The sequence below is a fragment of the Lissotriton vulgaris genome, chromosome 2_1 (genome assembly GCF_964263255.1).
Source record: "Lissotriton vulgaris chromosome 2_1, aLisVul1.2, whole genome shotgun sequence".
NCBI lineage: Eukaryota > Metazoa > Chordata > Amphibia > Caudata > Salamandridae > Lissotriton > Lissotriton vulgaris.
This window is the reverse complement of record NC_141687.1, coordinates 555910688-555931770: the sequence shown is the minus strand read 5'-3', so window position 1 is coordinate 555931770 and position 21083 is coordinate 555910688. Positions and strand designations below refer to the sequence as shown.

Sequence of the window (21083 nt, the reverse complement as noted above, 5' to 3'; positions counted from 1 at the left end):
TTGGATATGACTCAACAGGTCAATAGGACTGTGTCCACCTGTTGGGGAGTTCTTAGGGTGCACAGGAAGATCTCTCACTATCTCTCCCCTCAAGCTCGCAAGCAGACAGTGGTCGCCCTAGTGACATCTCGGCTTGATTATTGTAACACATTATATGCTGACATCAATAAAGGCCTTATCCAACGCCTGCAGACCATTCAGAACGCGGCTGCTAGATTTGTATTGGACGACCCCAACACCGCCTCTGCCACTCTTGCTAGGAAGAGTCTCCACTGGCTCCCGATCCAGTCAAGGATCACCTTTAAAATACTATGCCTAGTATTCAGTGCTTTATCCGCTGGTTGCTCTGAAGCCATAAGCTCTCTTGAATCTCTACTCTCCCAGCAGATGCCTTCGTTCTGCTAGTAAGAACCTTCTTTCCGTCCCTCGGACAAACAAGGTCAGATGGGGCGGAAGGGCTTTCTCATCTGTGGCCCCCTAAATTGTGGAACGCCCTGCCTCTTGAGAATAAAACCCAACCCTCATGGCCCTCTTCAAAAAAGCCCTAAAAACATGGTGTTTCACCAAGGCCTATCAGTAAGCATGCTTTCAGACCTTATACTCCTTTTGGTTAGGCGCCTTGACGCACGGTGGGCTAAGTAGCGCTATATAAATCAGGCTTCATTCATTCATTCAATGCCAAGGTCAGACTGTCAGAGCCAAGAGAAATCCGATTGACTCCGCTGAAGTCTACTTTGAAGCCGGCTAAGTCCTCAAAGTCCGTCAGGGGGTACTTGCTTCTGATACACCTTATATAAACTTTTTCTATTACTGAGAGTACCACCCAGTTTTTGTCTATTAAAAACAATTTTGAAGTGCTTAATAGTCAACTTTATGAACCAAGTGAATGTTAAGGCAGTTATCCCATGGTTGGAGAAAAATACAAACCTGGCACCTTGGTCACTGTAGGACACGTGCCCGTAGTCTCCCTAGTGGTGCAGACAGCCCGTAAAAGGGCCCTCACTCAACAGGCGAGAAGCCCACCCCAAACAAGATTAAAAAGGCAGGAAAGTGAGCAGTGCTAGGTGTGACTACTCAGTGTTGTTTAACCCGGTGTATGGCCCTATTGGCGCACTTTGTTAAGCACCAGTAGAAACAGCTGGAGGAACTCTTGCAATATTTCCCCGATTCACACAGAAAGAGGGCCGAGGGCATTGTGCAGGAGAAAAAGTTAATCTCAAATACCAGCATTAGGTGCGCTTTGGCGGCAGCGAAAATGGCCTTGAGACAAATCAACACAAACATCCTCCTGCTTCATCATTCTTTGCTCAGGATTTGTCACTTCAAGTCATAAGTTTTACAATATCTTATAAGCCTACGCTTTGGCCAATACCTATTCGGACCTCAAATTGATGCAATGTTACAAAAAAAAAAAAAGGACAGAAGACCCAGCAAAAGCTATGGGTGTCATCCAACATCAATAGCAAAACACAGCTTTTTGATTAACACAATCTAGCTCAGCACCTAAAGCCGTTGATGGCACTTTGAGGCAACAGTACCAGCCACAGTAGTCATTTCAGGAAAGGCAGCAGCAGTTCAGGCAGGATAAATACTGCTAATGGGCTTTCTATGGCTTGATGTGTCCAAGGAAGAGGCATCTCTGCTGCCTAACCGTGACCTTCACCACATCCACCCTGGCCATCCAGTAACTGTGAAGGGATGACTGAGATTGTACCTTCCTCCAAAGGGAGGCTTTAACCTCTGATTAGAGTGGGCATTGCCTGGAATCTCACACCACCCCTCCAAAATACCTGCTCCTACAAAATCAGCCTGGACATCTTGCAAATTCTTGTTAGCGGTGGTCCAGAAATGATACGAGTGCTCTTTTTCAAGCACACTTTAGAAATAGTGGCAGTACACCAACATTGATAAGGAGACATCTACTTTCTAATTAATGAAAAGGAAAAAGCTATGTACTAAATCCTTTCTGCTACATTGCATCTAGTCATTCCAAAAGACAGTCTGGCAGGATGACATTCCACTTCTGCCGATAGGGGCATTCAATCTTTAGAACACCTTGTTAGCACTGGAGGTCTCTGAGCAGCTCTGGAGTTCAAGGGAGCTGGTGGTGAAGTCTTTGTGTCCCTGAGACTTCAGAACAGCAGGCCTGCACACACAAGCCCTTGGAGATTCTTCTTAAAGTAGGTTTCTCAGAGGCAAAGTTCCAGTCTTTGTTATTTCCTTGGCAGAAGCAGCAACAGCAGGCCAACCCCACACAGCACACAGCAAAGGGGCATTACTCCTCCTCCTCCTCCTCCTCCTCCTCCTCCTCCTCTCTAGCTCTTCTCCTTAGCAAAGGTTCCTCTTGAGTCCCGAAGTGATACTAAAGTTCTGTGGTTTAAGGTCCAGTATTTATACCCCATTTTGTCTTTGTTCTTCTTCGTGCCAGGGTCTCTGAGCCCAGTCCAAATCAGTTATGTATTCACTGGTGCAGAATGACCATAGGGGGCGGAGGCAGGATTGTGCTAGGAAAACGCCTCTCATCACTCTACATGCAGCCGTGGCCTATTCGACACATCTCTGAGTCATACGGGAAGGGCCAGTCACACCTAAACACCCCCCCAGTGGCTGTCTACAGTGAATGCACATCTCCAGCCCCTGTCACTCCAAAACCAGTCAGTCAGACAGTCCACAAACAGGCAGAGGCACACAGATTTGTTAAACAAGAAAATGCCTACTTTTTAAAAGTGGCATTTTCAAACACAAGATTTAAAAACATCTTTACTAAAATATGTTATTACATTCGGAGTTCAAAGAGCCTAAACGTTATTCCTCTATCTTGTCACAATGGGAAGTTATATTTGTAAGATGTTACAAAGTATCCCCCATGTTAGCTTATCGGTCAGATAGCTTTTCAATAGTGGAAAATGAAATTCACAGTATTTCACTATCAGGACATGTCACACACACCAGTACATGTCCTAGCTTTCGCATACACTGTACCTTGCCCATGGGGGTACCTTGGGCCTACCTGAGGGGTGCCTTATATATAAGAAAAGGAAAGGTTAGACCTGGCAAGTGGGTGCTCTTGCTAGGTCGACATGGCAGGTTTAAAACTGCACACAGACACTGCAATTGCAGGTCTGGGATATCTTTTTAGGGCTACTCATGTGAGTGTCACAATCAGTGCTGCAGGCCCACACGTAACATTTGATTTACTGGCCCTGGCACACTCAGTGTACTTTACTGGGGGCTTACCAGTAAATCAAATATGCCAATCTTGGATAACAACTAAAGCCAGAGAAATAGAGTGTTAGAAATGGGTACTGGTAGCATCCTCAATATCCAATTTCGGAAAATGGCATATACACTACATGCATTTAATCCCTAGAAATTTTGCCCAACAATATTATGACAGGACGATATTTTTGACATACATTCCCTAGAGATGTGAATGGTTTGATCTTAGTTCTTTAACTTTTGGCACCTTTAGTCACATTATAGATTAAAGCATACCAGTACCAGAGTGAAAGAAACAGGACAGAATGAACTTCACATGTATGCCATGTGACCATTTGAACTTTCTGTACCCCACCAACCCCACGTACTGGAAAAAACGACATTGAGTTGAAGGGCATGCAAGACCTGTGTGGCAACAGCCGGTATTGGAATCCAGGCACCTCCTAACACAGACCCAGATGACAACCACTCCTTGATCAACAATAGCCCAGTCTGCGTCCAGTCGATTTCAGAAGACTTCTTGCCACACTTATCTAAAAAGAATCCTCTTACATACATCAATGAATACGATACTCTTCCTTGAAACAGTAAAAGAACCACAAATCCACCACTGATTGTACAGATTTAAAAAGCAATTCAGATGGCGATCTGTGGTGAAATGATCAAATAAGGGGTTGCAAGTTTACTTGGACTCTGTTTGCGATGCAAGTGTTGTATTAATGGCAGATTGTACACTATACAAATTAATTCATTATAGAAAACCTTCAGTGTCGCTGAATAAATGCGTGAGGGTCTTCTATTTTCAAAAAACTACTTTCATTGACCCCAAACCCTGCTTTTAAAAAAACTTTATTGAATTAAGCAAGGATACAAACTGATTCTGTTCGAGACTGCAATATATTTTAAAAAGTTAAGCCTCCATATACAAAGGTAGTATACAGTGAAGCACTTGGAGGTTTGTTTCAAAAGTACCTAGCTGTCTAATCCAGCAATGAAAACAACAAAAGTAAAGTAGAATACACAAAACTCCTACAACATAATTTGCGTCCTTCAAACCTCCTCCAACAATTGTTAAACAAATGTCATCATTATTCCAAAACAATTAGATGTACCAAATAAATATACTGAATTTAACACCCCAAATTCATTGTCATTATTTAAGCACAGCCTAGTTAAGAACAAGACCACAAAAACGAACAGCCTGATTCATCATAGACCCGTTTTGCGAGTCTGTAATAGCGATTCATAAGGAATCGCTATTACAGACTCGCAAAACGGGATTCATACACATTCCTTATTTGCGATTAGCATATTGCTAATCGCAAATAAGGAATAACTCCCCATTCATTCCTATGGGCCAAAAGGCCCATAGGAATGAATGGGGAGTATTCCTTATTTGCGATTAGCAATTAGCTAATCGCAAATAAGATAGCGATTTTAAGGGTGCCAGGGGTGTCCAAAGGACACCCTGTAGCACCCCTTAAATGCACATTGAAACAGGTGTTGCGCACACACATGTCCAAAGGACATGTGTGTGTGCAACATGCAACTTAGAAAAATGATTTTAAAAGCATTTTTCTAAGTTTTTGCTATTTACCACGAGGTTTGACCTCGCGGTAAATAGCGGGCCGAAATTGCGAATTCGCAATTTGTAAATGGATGATGAATTGCATTTAAGGAATCTCAAATCGAGATTCCTTAAATGTAATTCCTCGCAAAATAGCGAAATCGCTATTACCGATTTTTGCATTTGGGATGATGAATCCCAAATGCAAAAAAAGCGCTTGCAAAGGGCCAGATTCTCAGAATCTGGCCCTTTGCGAGCCGATTTCGGCTTGATGAATCCGGCTGTAAATCTGCAGAGCTCACCTTTATATTTCACTGCTTTTCCTGCAAATAGGGTGAAAACATCTGGTCTTGTAAATTAGTTGTAGAAAGGCTTCCATGTAACATGGTCAGTCTCCAGGGCGGAAAAAAAGAGCCAAAAGAGGACGAAGACAACAAAGGGACCATAAAAAAGCAAGATTATACGAGGGGCACTACAGGGAAACATTTAAAAGTGAGGGGTGTGCCCAAAGCCCATACAGTGAATACAGCATGTTTCTAAGATGGCGCATGCGCGCTGCCTAGGCTTGACCTAAAATGGGCATTTTCCTACAGTATACAGTATCTCTTGCACTTCTTGAATTGTTAAAGCACTATTCCAACAGTTTAGTGCCACCTGCATTCATTGTGAAGTCCAGGAATTATTTTCCTCCCAACTTCAAATGACCACAGCCTGTAGCTCATTTAAGTGGCAGTTAGATTTTGAGCTACATTGGGCGCACTGGTTGCACCATCATGAGGTAAAAAAGAAGTGGTCCTTTTGGGAATGTGCTTAGGCCTTTATAGGACCTCTCTGAAAAACATGAATTGCCTTCACATAATTGTTCACACTGGGATTCCATCATAGTAAGCTCTTATATCTTCTCACAGGTGGGCTACTCTTCCTAATTACCATTCTGAGCTCCCTAAGCGTTCATTAGTTTGAGTGGCTGTTTTAATGGAACACCTTCCCTGCCCTATAGGAAAGAGTTCTACAATCATGGGAAATAATTTGTGCACCCTTGGCTCATTAGAAGGACTACTTTCCTCACCACTAATGAAGGTGACTTATCTTAATGCATGGCCTGTCATGATTCTCAGTCTTAGACTTTCCAGCTCATGGCCATGCCTTCATGCAGAGCCTCAGTGAAACGGTGAGTATCACATGTTGCCAGCTTACTATTCCCTTGTGGCATCCATATAGCGGTTGCCACCAAGTTCCAGTCCATATAAATGCGTTGGTGGACCAGACAACCCAGAGCACCATGCTTTAGTGTCCTCCTCTGGGACTGCCTCAGGTCCAGCCCTGTTTGGGCTGTCTGTCTGTTAGTTTTCAGAGTGAGTGGGGAAGGAACAGATAAAGAGACTTGTCCTTCCTGATTAAAATGTGATATTCACAAGTGGTACCTTTGTAAGAAGAACATAAATAATGTTCTTGAGCTCTTGGTTTTTGCCAACCCATTTGTCCTTGATTAGAAGGCCCTATAATAATGCCCTAAACATAAATAAATAATGGTGTGCTTCTTGTGTAGTCCTACTGGTGGAGAGAAAGCAAAAAAGTAATGGTGTTTGTGGGTTAAAATAAAGGCATCATGAGCAAGGCTTTCCAGGGAGACTGTAAATGAGGTTTTGGTGGGTAATTGCACTGTTTTGGTGGCTGGTTAGTGGGGTTGAAGTCAATGGGATTTGGCATGTGTTTGCTAAAAATTTGTGATATGTTGTATTTTGAATATATCATTTTCTTCCTATTTTGTTTTAAATATATAATTTTCTTCCTATTTTGTTACGCATCCCAGTGATTTGCAAGGAGTTCGCACAAATGCAAAAAAAGATGGAAGTGACTGGATTCTAAATGGGAGCAAGGTAGGTCTGATGATGTCCTTGTGTTTTGCTGGTGCCTATTTAGGGATGGGGAACCAGACCGCAAGTTACTCAGAAGGGGTATCGCTTTGTAAGGTCATTTACTTGGTTAGTATGTGTGCTGCAGAGATTTATGCCACCCTAGAATAGTATTCAATTCTATTCTATGCACATTCTAGCAGTATGAGTAGTAGTAGTGTTCGTGTTCTTCAAGTGAACTTGTTGGATTAACTTGCCTACTCATAATGAATTGTGAAGTGAAAGCCTCCGCTTCACAGGTGGTGTCCCACTGCCATAAAGCCTTGTAGTCTTCCTGAACTTAACAGCACTAGTTCAAATTATGAATGATTAATTCTGCCTCAGATTTTCCAAGCTTGATAAACTGAGTTTCAGCGAATTGGGTATAGCTTTTAGGTGCCACAATATAATTCAGTTTGTTGTCTGGTCTGTGTTGTACTAATTAATTTGAATCTAGTATTTGGAAAAGGTCAATGCGTACACTTACCTCTATATGTTTAGATTGAAACGACTGGTTTTGTTTCATAAAGAATTGTTTTCATATTCTTGAAAAAAGATAGAAGTCCGTTGTTCACTATAGGTAGCAACACAGCAGAGAGCATGTCGTGAGCAATAATTGATCATCTGTTTCCTCATCCCATTCACTAGTTAATGTATGTTTTTCTACATGATGATGTAGTGTTTGTTAGATAATAATCTAAACTAAGTATGCCAGTGTGGGGGTAGCATATCGAAAACCTCAAGTAAAGTCCAGTTACTTTGACACATTTCTTATCACTTCAAGGCCATACCTGTCTCTGTCAAATTAGGATTATACATTACTTTATTTGTAGATTATAAATGTTGGACTTAGATCACCCTTTGTAACTGAACATTCAGAGTTATGGCCTTTTACTATATCCCCATTCCATTCTATGGTGTGTAAATTGTTTCGGGACACAACCAAGATTTGAATCTGCATGTTCAGTACTTTAAAAATATAGAGATGAAACAACACTCACATAGCTGGGAAGGCGTGTTGAGCCTGGAAATTAACCCAGGGAATGATAGTTGTGTAGGGTAAGCAGACTGCATACAAGTTCTTGTGTGTTATGTGGTAGTTCTCTTTACAACATGATTTGTGTTTAGCTTCTCCCTGAAATGCAGGAGGGCCTGAGGAGTTCTTATGTCAGTGTTGATGCTGGTCCATATCCTGAATGCAGTAAGGGAGAAGGCTTGTCTTCAAGCGTTGCTTTACTCCAGGTGGGAGAGGACCAGATGTGCACTCTGGAATTGTCTTCCAGGAGCAGGGATATTTTCTGGAGTGAGAGCTATTACCATGTTGTCTTCCTCAAGCCAAGGAAGGTCACTTGGCTCGTCTTCATCATGAATATCAATGTTGCTTGATAGATTGAATGGTAACCGCACTGATAAATATTCAGCTCTTTTACTGATAACTGTTCGTGGACATGTGAGAGAGAGAGCATGTGGGAGAGTGTTCAGGCTGATGGGATGTAGTAATGCTGAGTCTTAAAATACTTGAAATTCACATGTTAAGGTCTAACCTTAGCCATAGCTCACTACCACTGTCTTCACTCACTTTAACTCCCACCCCGCCACATACATCTTTCCAAATCAAACAGGCTTTCACCCATACAATGCCAAACTGTGCAATATCCAATATCACAAATTGCATTAATTATTAAAACAAATTGCCATCCATATATTCAAGTACAACAATGTTTAACTCTTATACCATATACATGTGGATGTTCATGCACAAGCCAATCCACTGGCATTTCTGAATAAAAATGTAATTACATGCAATGTCCTGCTTAAAAGAAACTGTTAGTTCAAGGCATGTGTTCACATGCTTTGCACACTCCTGCCATCTAGTGTTAGGTCCGAATGTTTGCAATTTGTTTTTCTTCAAAGAAGTCTTTCCAGTCACGAGGTAGGTGACTCTTCCTTTTGGTGATAGTGCGCATGTGCATCGATTCAATTGTTAGATTGTTTTTTTCCACCATCGGGTTCGGAAGTGTATTGATGTGCTCCGGTTTGAAACGGTTCTTTTTGTTCCTGATGGTGCGCAATCCACTCCACCCTCGATAATATTGTTTTCGTACACATATCCCACTTCTCAGCATATCATATTAGTTGACAAAACTCCTATTTCAATCGGAAAACTCGTGGAAGCCCATTGGGCCTCACCGCGTCGGCCACCTCTCAGTCGAAGGAACGGACTCCATTCAAATTCTGTCCGCAGTGCCACGCGAATCACCTGGGCACCGATTCACATGAACTGAACAACTTGTGATTATCTCTGGAGCACAACGAACAAAGCTGTGATGTGTGCAAATCTTTCCGTTCAAAGAAAACACTTTGCGATCGACTGGTTCGACGATATGAAATGCAAAGCCAAAACATTGAATCCACACCGGACATCTTAAGAGAAGTTTCAGAGCAAGAAGATTACGATGCGTACGACCTGTATCTATTTCAGAATCGTACTCTGACATGGAAGAACACGTGCTGCAAGGTCAACATATCGTGAGTACTGAACACCTCTTGCCCCAAATACCTATTCAGCCCAAGCAAAAGGTTCCGGTCCCACCGAAAAGAGGTTTCCAACACCTGCCTTCCGACTCGGCACCGAAACATGCACAAAAGCCTTCCGGCTCAGGATCAAGTCGAATAAAGTCGGGCACCGAGCCGAAACCTTCGGGCTCAAACCCCAAAACCTTTTTGGAGCCAAAACATTAGACGCCCAAACCGGCTTCTGAACTTAAACCTACAGCACCAAAAATGTATCTGACCCCGGCACTAAAAAGTTGGGGTCCGAAACAGAAAGAAGCTCCACTGGAACTGCAGGACCCCTGTTTTGACATCCCACCCCGAAATCAGACCCCAAACTGAAAGAACTCTATAATAATCCTCAGACAGGACATCTTTCTCCCAAATCGCCTCAGAATCGTAAACCAGAGTCAGATGACACTTATCATATTCCTATGAAGAGGAAGCATGTTGGTACTAACCCCTCTCCTCCATCACCTCCTTCCCCACAGTTACATCACTTACTAATTACACCAACTAACTCTCCTCAATAACTGGATGATGAGAATGGTGGGGATGATCCTTTACCAGCAGATCCCTGGAAAGACTATAAGACTGACTCACCCACAGATAATTTATCCTACAAAGCCTTCCTCACCTGACGGCAATGTGGGGTACATAGAATTACTATCTAGAGCTGCAGAGTATCATGGGGTACAATTACATAAAGAATCCCTAGAAGAGGACTTTCTATTTGAAACCCTTAGCTCACAAATGTCCACTCACACTCTCAATATACTCAAAAGCATGCGCAGACGATATATTCAAAGACCCTGTTCGTGCTCGTATTCTCACCCCCAGGATAAACAAAAAGTACAAGCCTGTCCATCCGATCCAGTTTTTATGAAAGGGCAGTTACCACTGGACTCTTTAGTAGTCTCCAATGCCCGTACAAGGGCCTATTCAAAAACTTCAGGGGATGCCCCCCTCCAGACAAAGAATCCAAACTGATAATACGCCTCCAGTAAAAGGGTAAAACTAAAAGAAATGATGGACGGAGCGTTGACAATACAAGCACTCGCCCCCAGTCCACTGATCTGGGTTTAATCCATCACCGTTCTTTAGCCCACTCTGCCACATGGCCATATGCAAATCAGTCTGACCCTGTGCCTCATGGGAACAGTCCAGCCCGAACTGCCAAGCCATGCCTTCCCTGGAGCGGAAACAAGCTACTGAGGACCGGTTTCTGGCATTCCAGCCTTCTTCAGCCCGGCTTGCTTGAATCCAGTGGCAAAGTGAGCAAGTGACTGATGTCTAAGCATATCCTGCCAACTTATGGCGAACAAAGAAAAACCAAAGGAAATGATGGACGGAGCGTTGACAATACAAGCACTCACCCCCAGTCAACTGATCTGGGTTTAATCCATCACCGTTCTTTAGCCCACTCTGCCACCCCAGTTCAGACATGGCTATATGAAAATCAGTCTGACCCTGTGCCTCATGGGAACAGTCCAGCCCGAACTGCCAAGCCATCCTTCCCTGGACCGGCAACAAGCTACCGAGGACCAGTTTCTGGCATTCCAGCCTTCTTCAGCCCGGCTTGCTTGAATCCAGTGGCAAAGTGAGCAAGGGACTCACGTCTAAGCATACCCTGCCAACTTATGGCGAACAAAGAAAAACCAAAGGAAATGAAGGACGGAGCGTTGACAATACAAGCACTCACCCCCAGTCAACTGATCTGGGTTTAATCCATCACCGTTCTTTAGCCCACTCTGCCGCCCCAGTTCAGACATGGCCATATGCAAATCAGTCTGACCCTGTGCGTCATGGGAACAGTCCAGCCCGAACTGCTAAGCCATGCCTTCCCTGGACCGGAAACAAGCTACCGAGGACCAGTTTCTGGCATTCCAGCCTTCTTCAGTCCGGCTTGCTTGAATCCAGTGGCAAAGTGAGCAAGGGACTCACGTCTGAGCATACCCTGCCAACTTATGGCGTAAAAAGAAAAACCAATGGAATTGATGGACGAGCGTTGACAATACAAGCACTCACCCCCAGTCAACTGATCTGGGTTTAATCCATCACCGTTCTTTAGCCCACTCTGCCACCCCAGTTCCGACATGGCCATCACCTGTGGTTTTTGCATTTGTCACCCCGAGTGGGATGGGTATGCTCAGACGTGAGTCCCATGCACTCCACACTACTGGATTCAAGCAAGCCGGGCTGAAGACGGCTGAAATGCCAGAAATCGGTTTTCGGAAGCTTGTTTCCGGTCCAGGGAAGGCATGGCTTGGCAGTTCGGGCTGGACTGTTTCCATGAGGCACACGGTCAGACTGATTTGCATATAACCGTGTCTGAACTGGGGTGGTGTGGAGTGCAAAAAAACGATGGATTTAGGCCCAGATCTCTGCACTGTGGTGAATGTATGACATAGTTCTGCATTCTGTCCATCACCTGTGGTTTTTGCATTTGTCACCCCGAGTGGGATGGGTATGCTCAGACGTGAGTCCCATGGACTCCACACCACTGGATTCAAGCAAGCCGGGCTGAAGACGGCTGGAATGCCAGAAACTGGTCCTCGGAAGTTTGCTTCCGGTCCAGCGAAGGCATGGCTTGGCAGTTCGGGATGGACTGTTCCCATGAGGCACAGGGTCAGACTGATTTGCATATGGCCATGTCTGAACAAAGGGTGGTGTGGAGTGCAAAAAAACGATTGATTTAGGCCCAGATCTCTGTACTGGGGTGCATGTATGACATTGTTTTGCATTCTGTCCAGCACCTCTAGTTTTTGCATTTGTCACCCCGAGTGGGATGGGTATGCTCAGACGTGAGTCCCATGCACTCCACACCACTGGATTCAAGCAAGCCGGGCTGAAGACGGCTGGAATGCCAGAAACAGGTCCCCGGAAGCATGTTTCCCGTCTTTAGCCTAGTTAAAATCATTAGTTTTAATCGATGTTGGGTTTACGTCCTCTTGTGTGGCTGTAGGTAAGAGGATATGGTCATACACTGCTGTTCCCTTAGCTTTTTGGACTTGTGTAGATACTAAATGTTCCCCTTTATCATTTGCCTCCTGAAGTTTGGTATTACTTTTCTTGTTCCCCAGTCAATCTTGATCTTCCAGGTTTGAGAAGGCTTGTTCAAACCGGTTGTATGTTGGGATGTTAAATATATGACTCAACTCATTCCGGGGCATATTTTGGTTGAACCTTAAATTGGGCCTCTCTCTTGGATTGTACTGAGGGGGAATGGGAAAGCATGGGTGGGGCAATGGGTACATTGGGAATATAGCCTGATGACACGATGAGGGATTATTCCTAAAGTTAAAATTTGGGTCCATTAAGTGCCTATAAAAATAACCTAAGGGGAGCAGAGTTGTGTTAAATTCCCAGGGTGAGGGCAGTGGGGCATTGGCAAGTGTGTTCTGGGCCCATTGGGGGGATCGAAAATATATAATTATACAGTCCCCCTCAAACTTTTTTTTCAATGGGCCCACTCATCCCACTCTTTGTGTTAGATTTATCTAATTCGATTCTTCCATTGGAAAGTTACAATTTCCAGATAGCCAGTGGAGGGTTCTATTTTTAAGGCTTGCGGGGGTTTCCTCTAAGCATGGGCTAATTTTGCGAATCTCGCGTTCGCGAATTTTGCGGATTTGCGAACTCGCAATCCGCAAAATCCGTGAATTCTCGCGAATTTGCGGATTTCTTTTTTTTTTTTGTGTTTGCCACTCTCTGTCACCACTGCCACTCTCTGACTACTCATGCCACCCTCTGGCCCACCCATGCCACCCTCTGTTTCATCACAGCACCCTCTGGTTGTCCAGTCAGTGTACATTATTGTGGCAAAGCAAAGCACACCTTCCCTGCCTCAAGTGACCTGAATTAATTTGGGGCTGATTAATGTGTCACAGAATATTTTTTTAGCTGGCACCTGCTTCCTTAGTGCTTCCTGATTAGTGATCTTTTGCACTTGCTAAGTGCTTTCATTGTTGCAAAATTAGTTACAACACCTGCCCTGCCCCAACTGACAATAATGAATTAGGGGCTGATTAATGGATTTGAACTTCCAGCCTGGCTCCTGCTTGTCTCCCTTAGCTGTAATTCAGGACCTTTGTGGCATATGTGTAACTATTCTGAGGTTCAGAGCAGGGTCACATAATAGTTGCAACTGGCAACTGAACTCTGGAGGGGCCCCTCAGGAAGCACTACAGGAAATGGCTACTAATGATGAGCCTGAACTTTTGAACCTGGTAAGTAGTTTCAGTTTTGCTAAGATCGTATTTCTGCAATTTAGCGCTTATTCGCGGGGCGCGAAGTTGTACTGGGATGCCGCGAACTCACGCGATCAGTGCGAGCAAGCCATAAAATCCGCTGCTCGCGGATTTGCGAATTTTGCGGGAGATTCGCGAATCTCGCGGATTGCGAATTTACCGAAAATCCGCAAAATCCGCGAGCGAAACGGATTTTCCGCCCATGCTTAGTTTCCTCTTGGTCCTTCCTCAATTTAGGGACATTAACTAGGACCACAACATAGGCCCCACATTTTGGGGGTAAACTAATGCGGGCCGGGACCTGTCTCACATTAGTTACCAAAGTTTGGCCCAACTTGTCTGCTGGGAGGTTTTGAACATCCTTGTTAACTTGCCCAGCAGGTGCCCTTTTACTTTTGTCAGTGGATGGGATCGTACCTTCTTTGCTAATTACCTTTGTCGCATTAGGATCGGGGACCCGTTTGGCCGGAGGTTGAGCACTTACCGAGTTTTTACTCGTGCTTGGTATTGGTATTGGGGGAGGAGCTTTGTTACGGACATCTGTTTTTGTGTTAGCTGCATTATGTTTGGCCTTAATTCCACTAATTGTCCCTAAGTTGGTTTTATTTGTTGAATTAAGCCCTGTGCCCAGTTTTGGTACATGTTCATCTATCACTCTCAGCCTCTTTTCAATGGTAGAGATTTGTAGGCTGATGGGCCCTAATAAAGTAGAAAACATGGTCTCCATCCTCCCCCAAAATCCTTCGTTCCCCAACACTATGCTGGCCTCTGAGGTTTGAGTATCTATGTCATTGGGCTGTCCCTCCCCCTTGTCTCCTCTCTGCCCTGCAGAGCCAAGTGCCCGCCGTCGTTGCTTACGCCCACCCTTGCCTCTTTGCTTATTTGTCAGTGGCTCAATGACTATATGTTTCAATTTGCTCTTGGCCTTTTGCCCCCTGGTTCGTATTGGTGTGCTGACACTCTTTTCCTTATCTGTGTTCGGGCACACTTCTATGCCCTCTAGTTGTACCGAGTCATTTACTGAAAGCGGTAAAGAGTCTTGGCTCATGTTCATGTTTGACGTTAGCATGGTGGGAGTTGATGAAAGCCTACTTCCCATATAGAGGTGTTCTGATGGTACCGTGTCCTGAATTATACAGTTTTCCTTAGGGTCAGCTCCGGGGAGCCCTGCATATGATGCAGCAAGCAGAGAGTCAAATGAATTATCTTGATGCATAAATGGGGGCATGCTTGGTGGGAGTGGAAGGCGTCTTTCAGTGTTCTCTATGGCTGTTGCCACGACGCCAATAGTCTTCTGTAACATTTTGTCTATGTAAGAGAAAGGGTTCCCTTAAGGCACAGATAAAGACAGGTATAAAATAACGTACCTTATGACTTAACAAATACATACAACAAAAAATGGAAAAGTTAAATGTTCATTTATTTTAATATATTAAAAAAACAATCAATAGGGATAACTAAACTCAATCCCTGAACTAAAACAAGATAAAATTGAGACAAAACATATAATTGCGACCTGCACAATTACAAGCACACAGAACAGTTACAACATACATTTGTTGGATACAGGTTTGTATATTCTTTCTCCGCTCTAATATCACCAGAGTAGTATCACTACTAAATCAGCATATCTATTATGGTGTTGGAGACTTGAATTATACGCTTTAGGTTGCGTTGACGCGTTTCGGTGATAACTCCTTATTATGATCACCTTTATCAAGACATAAATGTTGTCTGCCAGAACCAGAGGGTATGTAAAATCGCCCCTGGGATAATATTGACGATCCTTTATAGGGATCACTTCACGTTTCCTAATTGGAGCGTGGGCTTCTGTAGTCGCCTTATACAATGCTGCTGGTAATAGTATATTTCTGTTTCTGTTCTGAATAAATGCGATCTTTTGTTGTCCCCCTGACCATTGGAGACCAAGGAAAAATGGTTGTGTTGTAGACCATAAGTATTATATGCAATCAGGCCACAATTGCCATGTATAAATATTAATATCACGAATTCTCCACTTCTGGCGGGTTATGTTGCAGAAGGTTGCGGTTGTAATTCTCTTTTAGGCTTCACAAAGATAACCTAATGGGACGATCTAAGGTTTCACAGTCCCTTGGTCATCGTGATATGGCCAAACATAATGAGAGTCTACCTAGTTAGTAGATAAAGGTTCTGCTCTCTGTGGGGGTCCTACTCTGGTGATATTAGAGCGGAGAAATAATATAGAAACCTGTATCCAACAAATGTATGTTGTAACTGTTCTGTCTGCTTGTAATTGTGCAGGTCGCAATTATATGTATTGTCTCAATTTTATCTTGTTTTAGTTCAGGGATTTAGTTTAGTTATCCCTATTGATTGTTTTTTTAATATATTCAAATAAATGAACTTTTAACTTTTCCATTTTTTGTTGTATGTATTTGTTAAGTCATAAGGTACGTTATTTTATACCTGTCTTAATCTGTGCCTTAAGGGAACCCTTCTCCTACCTAGGTTGAATAACCCTATTTCCCTTGGCCTACACAAGGGGTACCTCTCTGTTTTTTACATTTTGTCTATGGCCGTTAGAATTGGCAATGGGGTAGTAGTAGTGGTTATGGCCATTTTCTGCCTGATCTTTGATCCAGGCACTGCCGGCGTTCTTTTCCCCATGATGTGTGCTCCCTGCAGGCTACAGATCACAAATTACCGCTAGGATATCGAGTACGAAAACCAGTTTTTGTCACTAACCTGATATGCTGGCGACTATAGGATGTGTCCATAGAATATATACTGCCATGGGGGGTGGCCCAGCCCAGCCACGACCAGCCCCGGACGGCCACAGACGGCCCGCCCTTTGCCCGGTCTTAGCCCGGCGCCGCCCGCGTGCGTCCCCGCGTCGCGAGAACCCCCGCTGTTTTTAATCTCCTCCGGGTGCGGGCAGGGCGTCGGCGGCTTCCTGCCGCTTGGGCTTCTGGGACCTGTAGACCCCCCCGCACAGCGGCCGCGCCAGGTGTCAGGAGGCTTGGGGCGGCGGGGAGGGACCAGGCTAGTGCAGGGAGCGATGGTCGGAGTAAGTGAGCCGCGTCCTCTGGCATCCCCCACAGAAGAACGCTCCCAAAGTATGCCGGGTCAGAGTCCGCAGGTGAGAGCTGCTGCAAAGTATCTTCCACTCATTCTGTTACTAATTTGGAAGCTCAGACTCCTCAAGCTCCTTCTTAGAGCTCCCACATGGGCAAGTCAACCTTGGTTCACCACCCTGCTAGAGCTCTGAATAGTTCCACACCAAAAGCTGCATCTCAACTCCAGTCTCATCACTCATGGAGGAATCGGGCATCCAAATCCCAAGGATGTCAACCTGGCAATTTGGCTCCTGAAGTCATAGAGTTTGGTTATTTTCAATTACCGCCAGACTGTATGAATATCTTAAAAGAAGCTAGGAAGCCTACTACTAGAGCATGTTATGCAGCAAAGTGGGAAAGATTTGTTATATACTGGAACAATAACAATATTAATCCTCTTGATACTTCAGTGCAAAACATCATCTGTCATCTTTTACACTTCAAACAATCTGGATTTGCCTGCACATCCATTTGATTGCATTTAGCAGTAGTTGCTGCATACTTACAAAACAGACAACACTTATCTTTATTCAGGGTACCAGTGATTAAAGGACTATGAAGAGTAATACCACCAAGAGCTCCACCTGCTCCAGTATGGAACTTGAACATGTCCACTACAATTTCTTTCATGGAAATTTGCTTTTCTTATTGCAATCACTTCCTAAAGGAGAGTTGGTGAACTCCAGGCACTAACTATACAAGAGCCTTTCTTTCAACTTGACAAAGTGGTTCTTCGAACCCATCCCAAAATTATTCCTAAAGGGGTTTCTGCTTTTCACATCAATCAATCAGTTCAGTTACTTGTGTTCTTTCCTCAACCTGATTCTGTGGCAGAACGAGCTCTACATACACTAGATGTTAGAAGAGCTCTACTATATTATGTGGAAACAACAACAGATGTTCGTAAAACATAACTTTTTGTTGCTTTTTCGCCACCACACAAAAGCAATCCCATTTCTAAATTGGGTATTGCAAGATGGATCGTGAAATGTATCCAAACATGTTAAGTGAAAGCGATTGTGTAGATGTTTAGCGAGGCAACAAGCTAATGTAGGCCAGACAGTACTTAAAACACTTTTTCAAACAGCTGCAACAGCTACAAGTTAGCCAACCGATTTGGGAGTTACTGCTGTGTAGTCTATGCAAAGCATGTGATCTACAGCTCACATGCCTCGAACGGATAATGTTACTTACCCAGTAAGCATCTATTCTTGGCATGCATAGCTGTAGATTCACATGCGCCCACCCGCCTCCCCAGGCACTAATACCTGTTGTAGTTGTTTCCTACTTTACATACATACGCATGGACATCTTTATTCTACCTTTTCTAACTCCATTCTCACCCTCTGCGGGAAAACAATCTAACAATGGAGTTGATGCCCATGCACACTATCACCGAAAGGAGGAGTCACCTACCTCGTTACAGGAAAGACTTCTTTGAAGAAAAATAAATTGCAAACATCCGGACCCAACACTAAATGGCAGGAGTACGCAAAGCATGTGAGTCTACAGCTCTACATGCCAAGATCAGATGCTTACTGGGTAAGTAACATTATCCTAATCGGTTATATGAATTAATTATGCAGCAATAATTATGGAACTTTTTAGCTAGCGAACCCGTTGTTAAGGGGTGGCATGAAGATCTTAGTAAGCCAAGATGGCATTCAGTTGACAAGTTTGCAGTAGGCACTGATTGATACTAGCCTTCAGTTGCTGGGATAACAAGAGAGCAATATCAGAAAAGTGAATTGCTCTATATTTGGTTAGACTGCTACTACTCCAGAAACATTGTAGTATGAACTTAACAGCGCTCTGAAGAAAACCGTGAGGTGATTTCTAACATCTAAATAAATGATTCAAATATTTACCCTTTTGTTGTTTGTAGCCCAATTTCTTGTCTACATGTATTGTATACACCACCCATTGAGTTTACAGTGTGATGTAAAAGTTAGTACTAGATTACAAGTGTTTTTAGCTGACAGGTAAAGCAAGTCCATAAATTGGTGAGTTTCACATTATTTTATGGTCGGATGCCCTTTTATGTGCCTTCTTCTGATTCTTTCTTCAAGGTATTCATCACAAATGGCTGGTTGAGTGACGTTGTGATTGTTGTTGCTGTGACGAACCGTGAAGCTCGGTCACCAGCACATGGGATCAGCCTGTTTCTGGTGGACAATGGAATGAAAGGCTTTGTCAAGGGCCGAAAGCTGGAAAAGATCGGGCTGAAAGCCCAGGTGGGTTGAAAGGTCATATCTGTGAAACTCAAGATGCAGTACATTTCACTGGGTAGGAGCAATGTAATGGAGATGGCATAAATCAGTGTCTTTAATGATCAGGATTCACTCTTTTAAATAAAATGCAACAATCAATCACTGGAACTGCCAGCCTAATGGTTAAAATCTGTCACAGTCCGCAATTCTTTCTCTAACTGCATGCAGGTTTACTCTTTTAAAATGTTAAGTCCTCGTTAGGAATATTTAATGCTTCCGTTAGTGCTAACTGGCTACAGCACCCTGCCCTATACCATTTACTTTGAAACTGTTCAGTCTTGTAGTTTAAGAACCATGTACTAATCATGCTCTAAAAAGTAAAATATTTCCATATTTCAATAAATAAAGAGCAAAAATTTTACAAATTTAACAAAATCCTGGCAGTCATAGACAACATTGTTGTAAATGTGTATTCCACAATAACCCTACTTAATTTCTAACTCGCAACGGCTCTGCAACAGCCATGTTTCAAGTCTAGATTGGAGAAAAGAGTAGGATGAGAATCATGATGACCGTTCAAACCTCTGCTTGCATATTCTTCTACATCAGCACAGATCATCACTAACTTTTAATTACAATGATTTGATTTCAACTCACTAGAGACTAGAGATCAAGAGAGATCCCTGAGCGACCGTCGAAAAGTAACATGAAAAACCATTATTATTGTTCCCCAAAACAATCATTGTATTCATCTGCTTTTTGGTTGTGAAAAGTGCTCACTCTGTGTCTGTCTGCAAAAACATGCAAGTCACCCCGTAGCCTTTCAGAGCAGCCCTTAAAACTCGCCTCTTTGTTCAAGCGTACATGTAAGTGCATTACTGCCCGCTTTTTGATCTTTTTTTTTGCTAGGCGCCTTGACACCTTCGGGTTTTAGTTTGCGCGGTATAAGTTGCAAAATAAATAAATAAATAAATAGCCTTCTAGGGTGGCAGAAAGATACACGAGTATTGAAATTAAGGCAGTCCTGTGGGGTTTAACAGTTCTTCACTCCTCAGCAGTATGCCTCTGGTAAGATCTGGAAATAGCTGAATCCTACATTCATGATTAATCCTAATCCGTTTACTCATTGGCCATCTAAAGCCTTTCAGTTTGTTTATTGCTACCTCCTCTTCTACCACATCTGTCTTCAGAAATGGTTGTTTCACCTTCTTTAGAGACGAGCATACTCTAGTAAGAGGATGTACTAATTTTCTCTAATTAAACTTTCATGTTCTGTGCATTAGTCTGCCATTTAGTGGCTAAGGTCTGGAATTGTCCTCAAACACAAATCATTTTTTACTTTAAGGTGTCAGCCATGGGTCAAGTCTGTAGTCATTTTATTATAATGTATTTTACTTATGCCGTTTTATGTAGCATGAACATTACCTGATGGTGTTTGATTGCTTTACAAAAGAAGTAGTTCATTTCATTTGATTAATACATTTTATCAGCAACTTAATTAGAGTGCGCGATGTGAACAAATACAAAGAAAACAAGCATTGGCATAGCCAATAGGTCTCGCCTTTGGGACCTTATAAGTGTTTAGTTATGCAGCACAATATCCATGGTGCAACAACATTAACTGTTGCATGGCTAAACACTTATAAGGTCCCAAAGGCAGCAGTGGGATGAAGGGACATTAAACTTGGTAAAAAAACACTTTCTACCTTACATTTTCTTTTAATGAAAAAAGGTTGTCATGTGGAATTGTGGACACACCATAGATGTGCAAATGTTATAAGATTTCTGACTTGCATGTCAAATGTGCTGAATATTTGTGATTGATACATAATAATTTGTTCAGGCCTAGTAATTAATCTAGAAAGAGCTAGGAAGTGATAGAACAAGATGGGGGAATTATAAAGATTTAGACAGAAACAAATCTGAAGTAGAGAAGGAAAGATAGATGCATGCGGAAAAGAATAGGTGGATATAAAAATGATAGAGAGAAATGGAAAATGATCAAACGATCTAAAGATCTGCAGAACTAAAAAGAGATAGTTGGACATGCATTGAGATTAGAGGCAGTCTACTTAAGTGTGTGATTGGTTCTTAAGTCCACTGTGTTTTTTGTAAGACTGTGAGCCAAACCTTTGTAGAGACAGAAAACCTTATGCATGAAAAAAACGGATAGCCGGGGTTTACATATGTAGAAATTGAAAGATCTAAAGACAGAAAGGATGGATATGCAAAGAGATACATTGATTATAAGGAGTTCTGTAGTGAAAGAAAGAGGGTGTGAGGTTTAGGAA

The 21083-nt window shown here is 43.1% G+C and overlaps 1 protein-coding gene across 1 annotated transcript in view; it reads left to right on the top strand.

Moving 5' to 3' along the window:
* Nucleotides 1-21083, top strand: part of ACADL (acyl-CoA dehydrogenase long chain) — a 467508-nt gene that overhangs the window by 161423 nt on the left and 285002 nt on the right. Inside the window, exons 5-6 of the mRNA XM_086955552.1 lie at nucleotides 6600-6666; nucleotides 18652-18816. Coding sequence (XP_086811678.1) covers nucleotides 6600-6666; nucleotides 18652-18816 — 232 coding nt within the window. The remainder of the gene's footprint in view (nucleotides 1-6599; nucleotides 6667-18651; nucleotides 18817-21083) is intronic.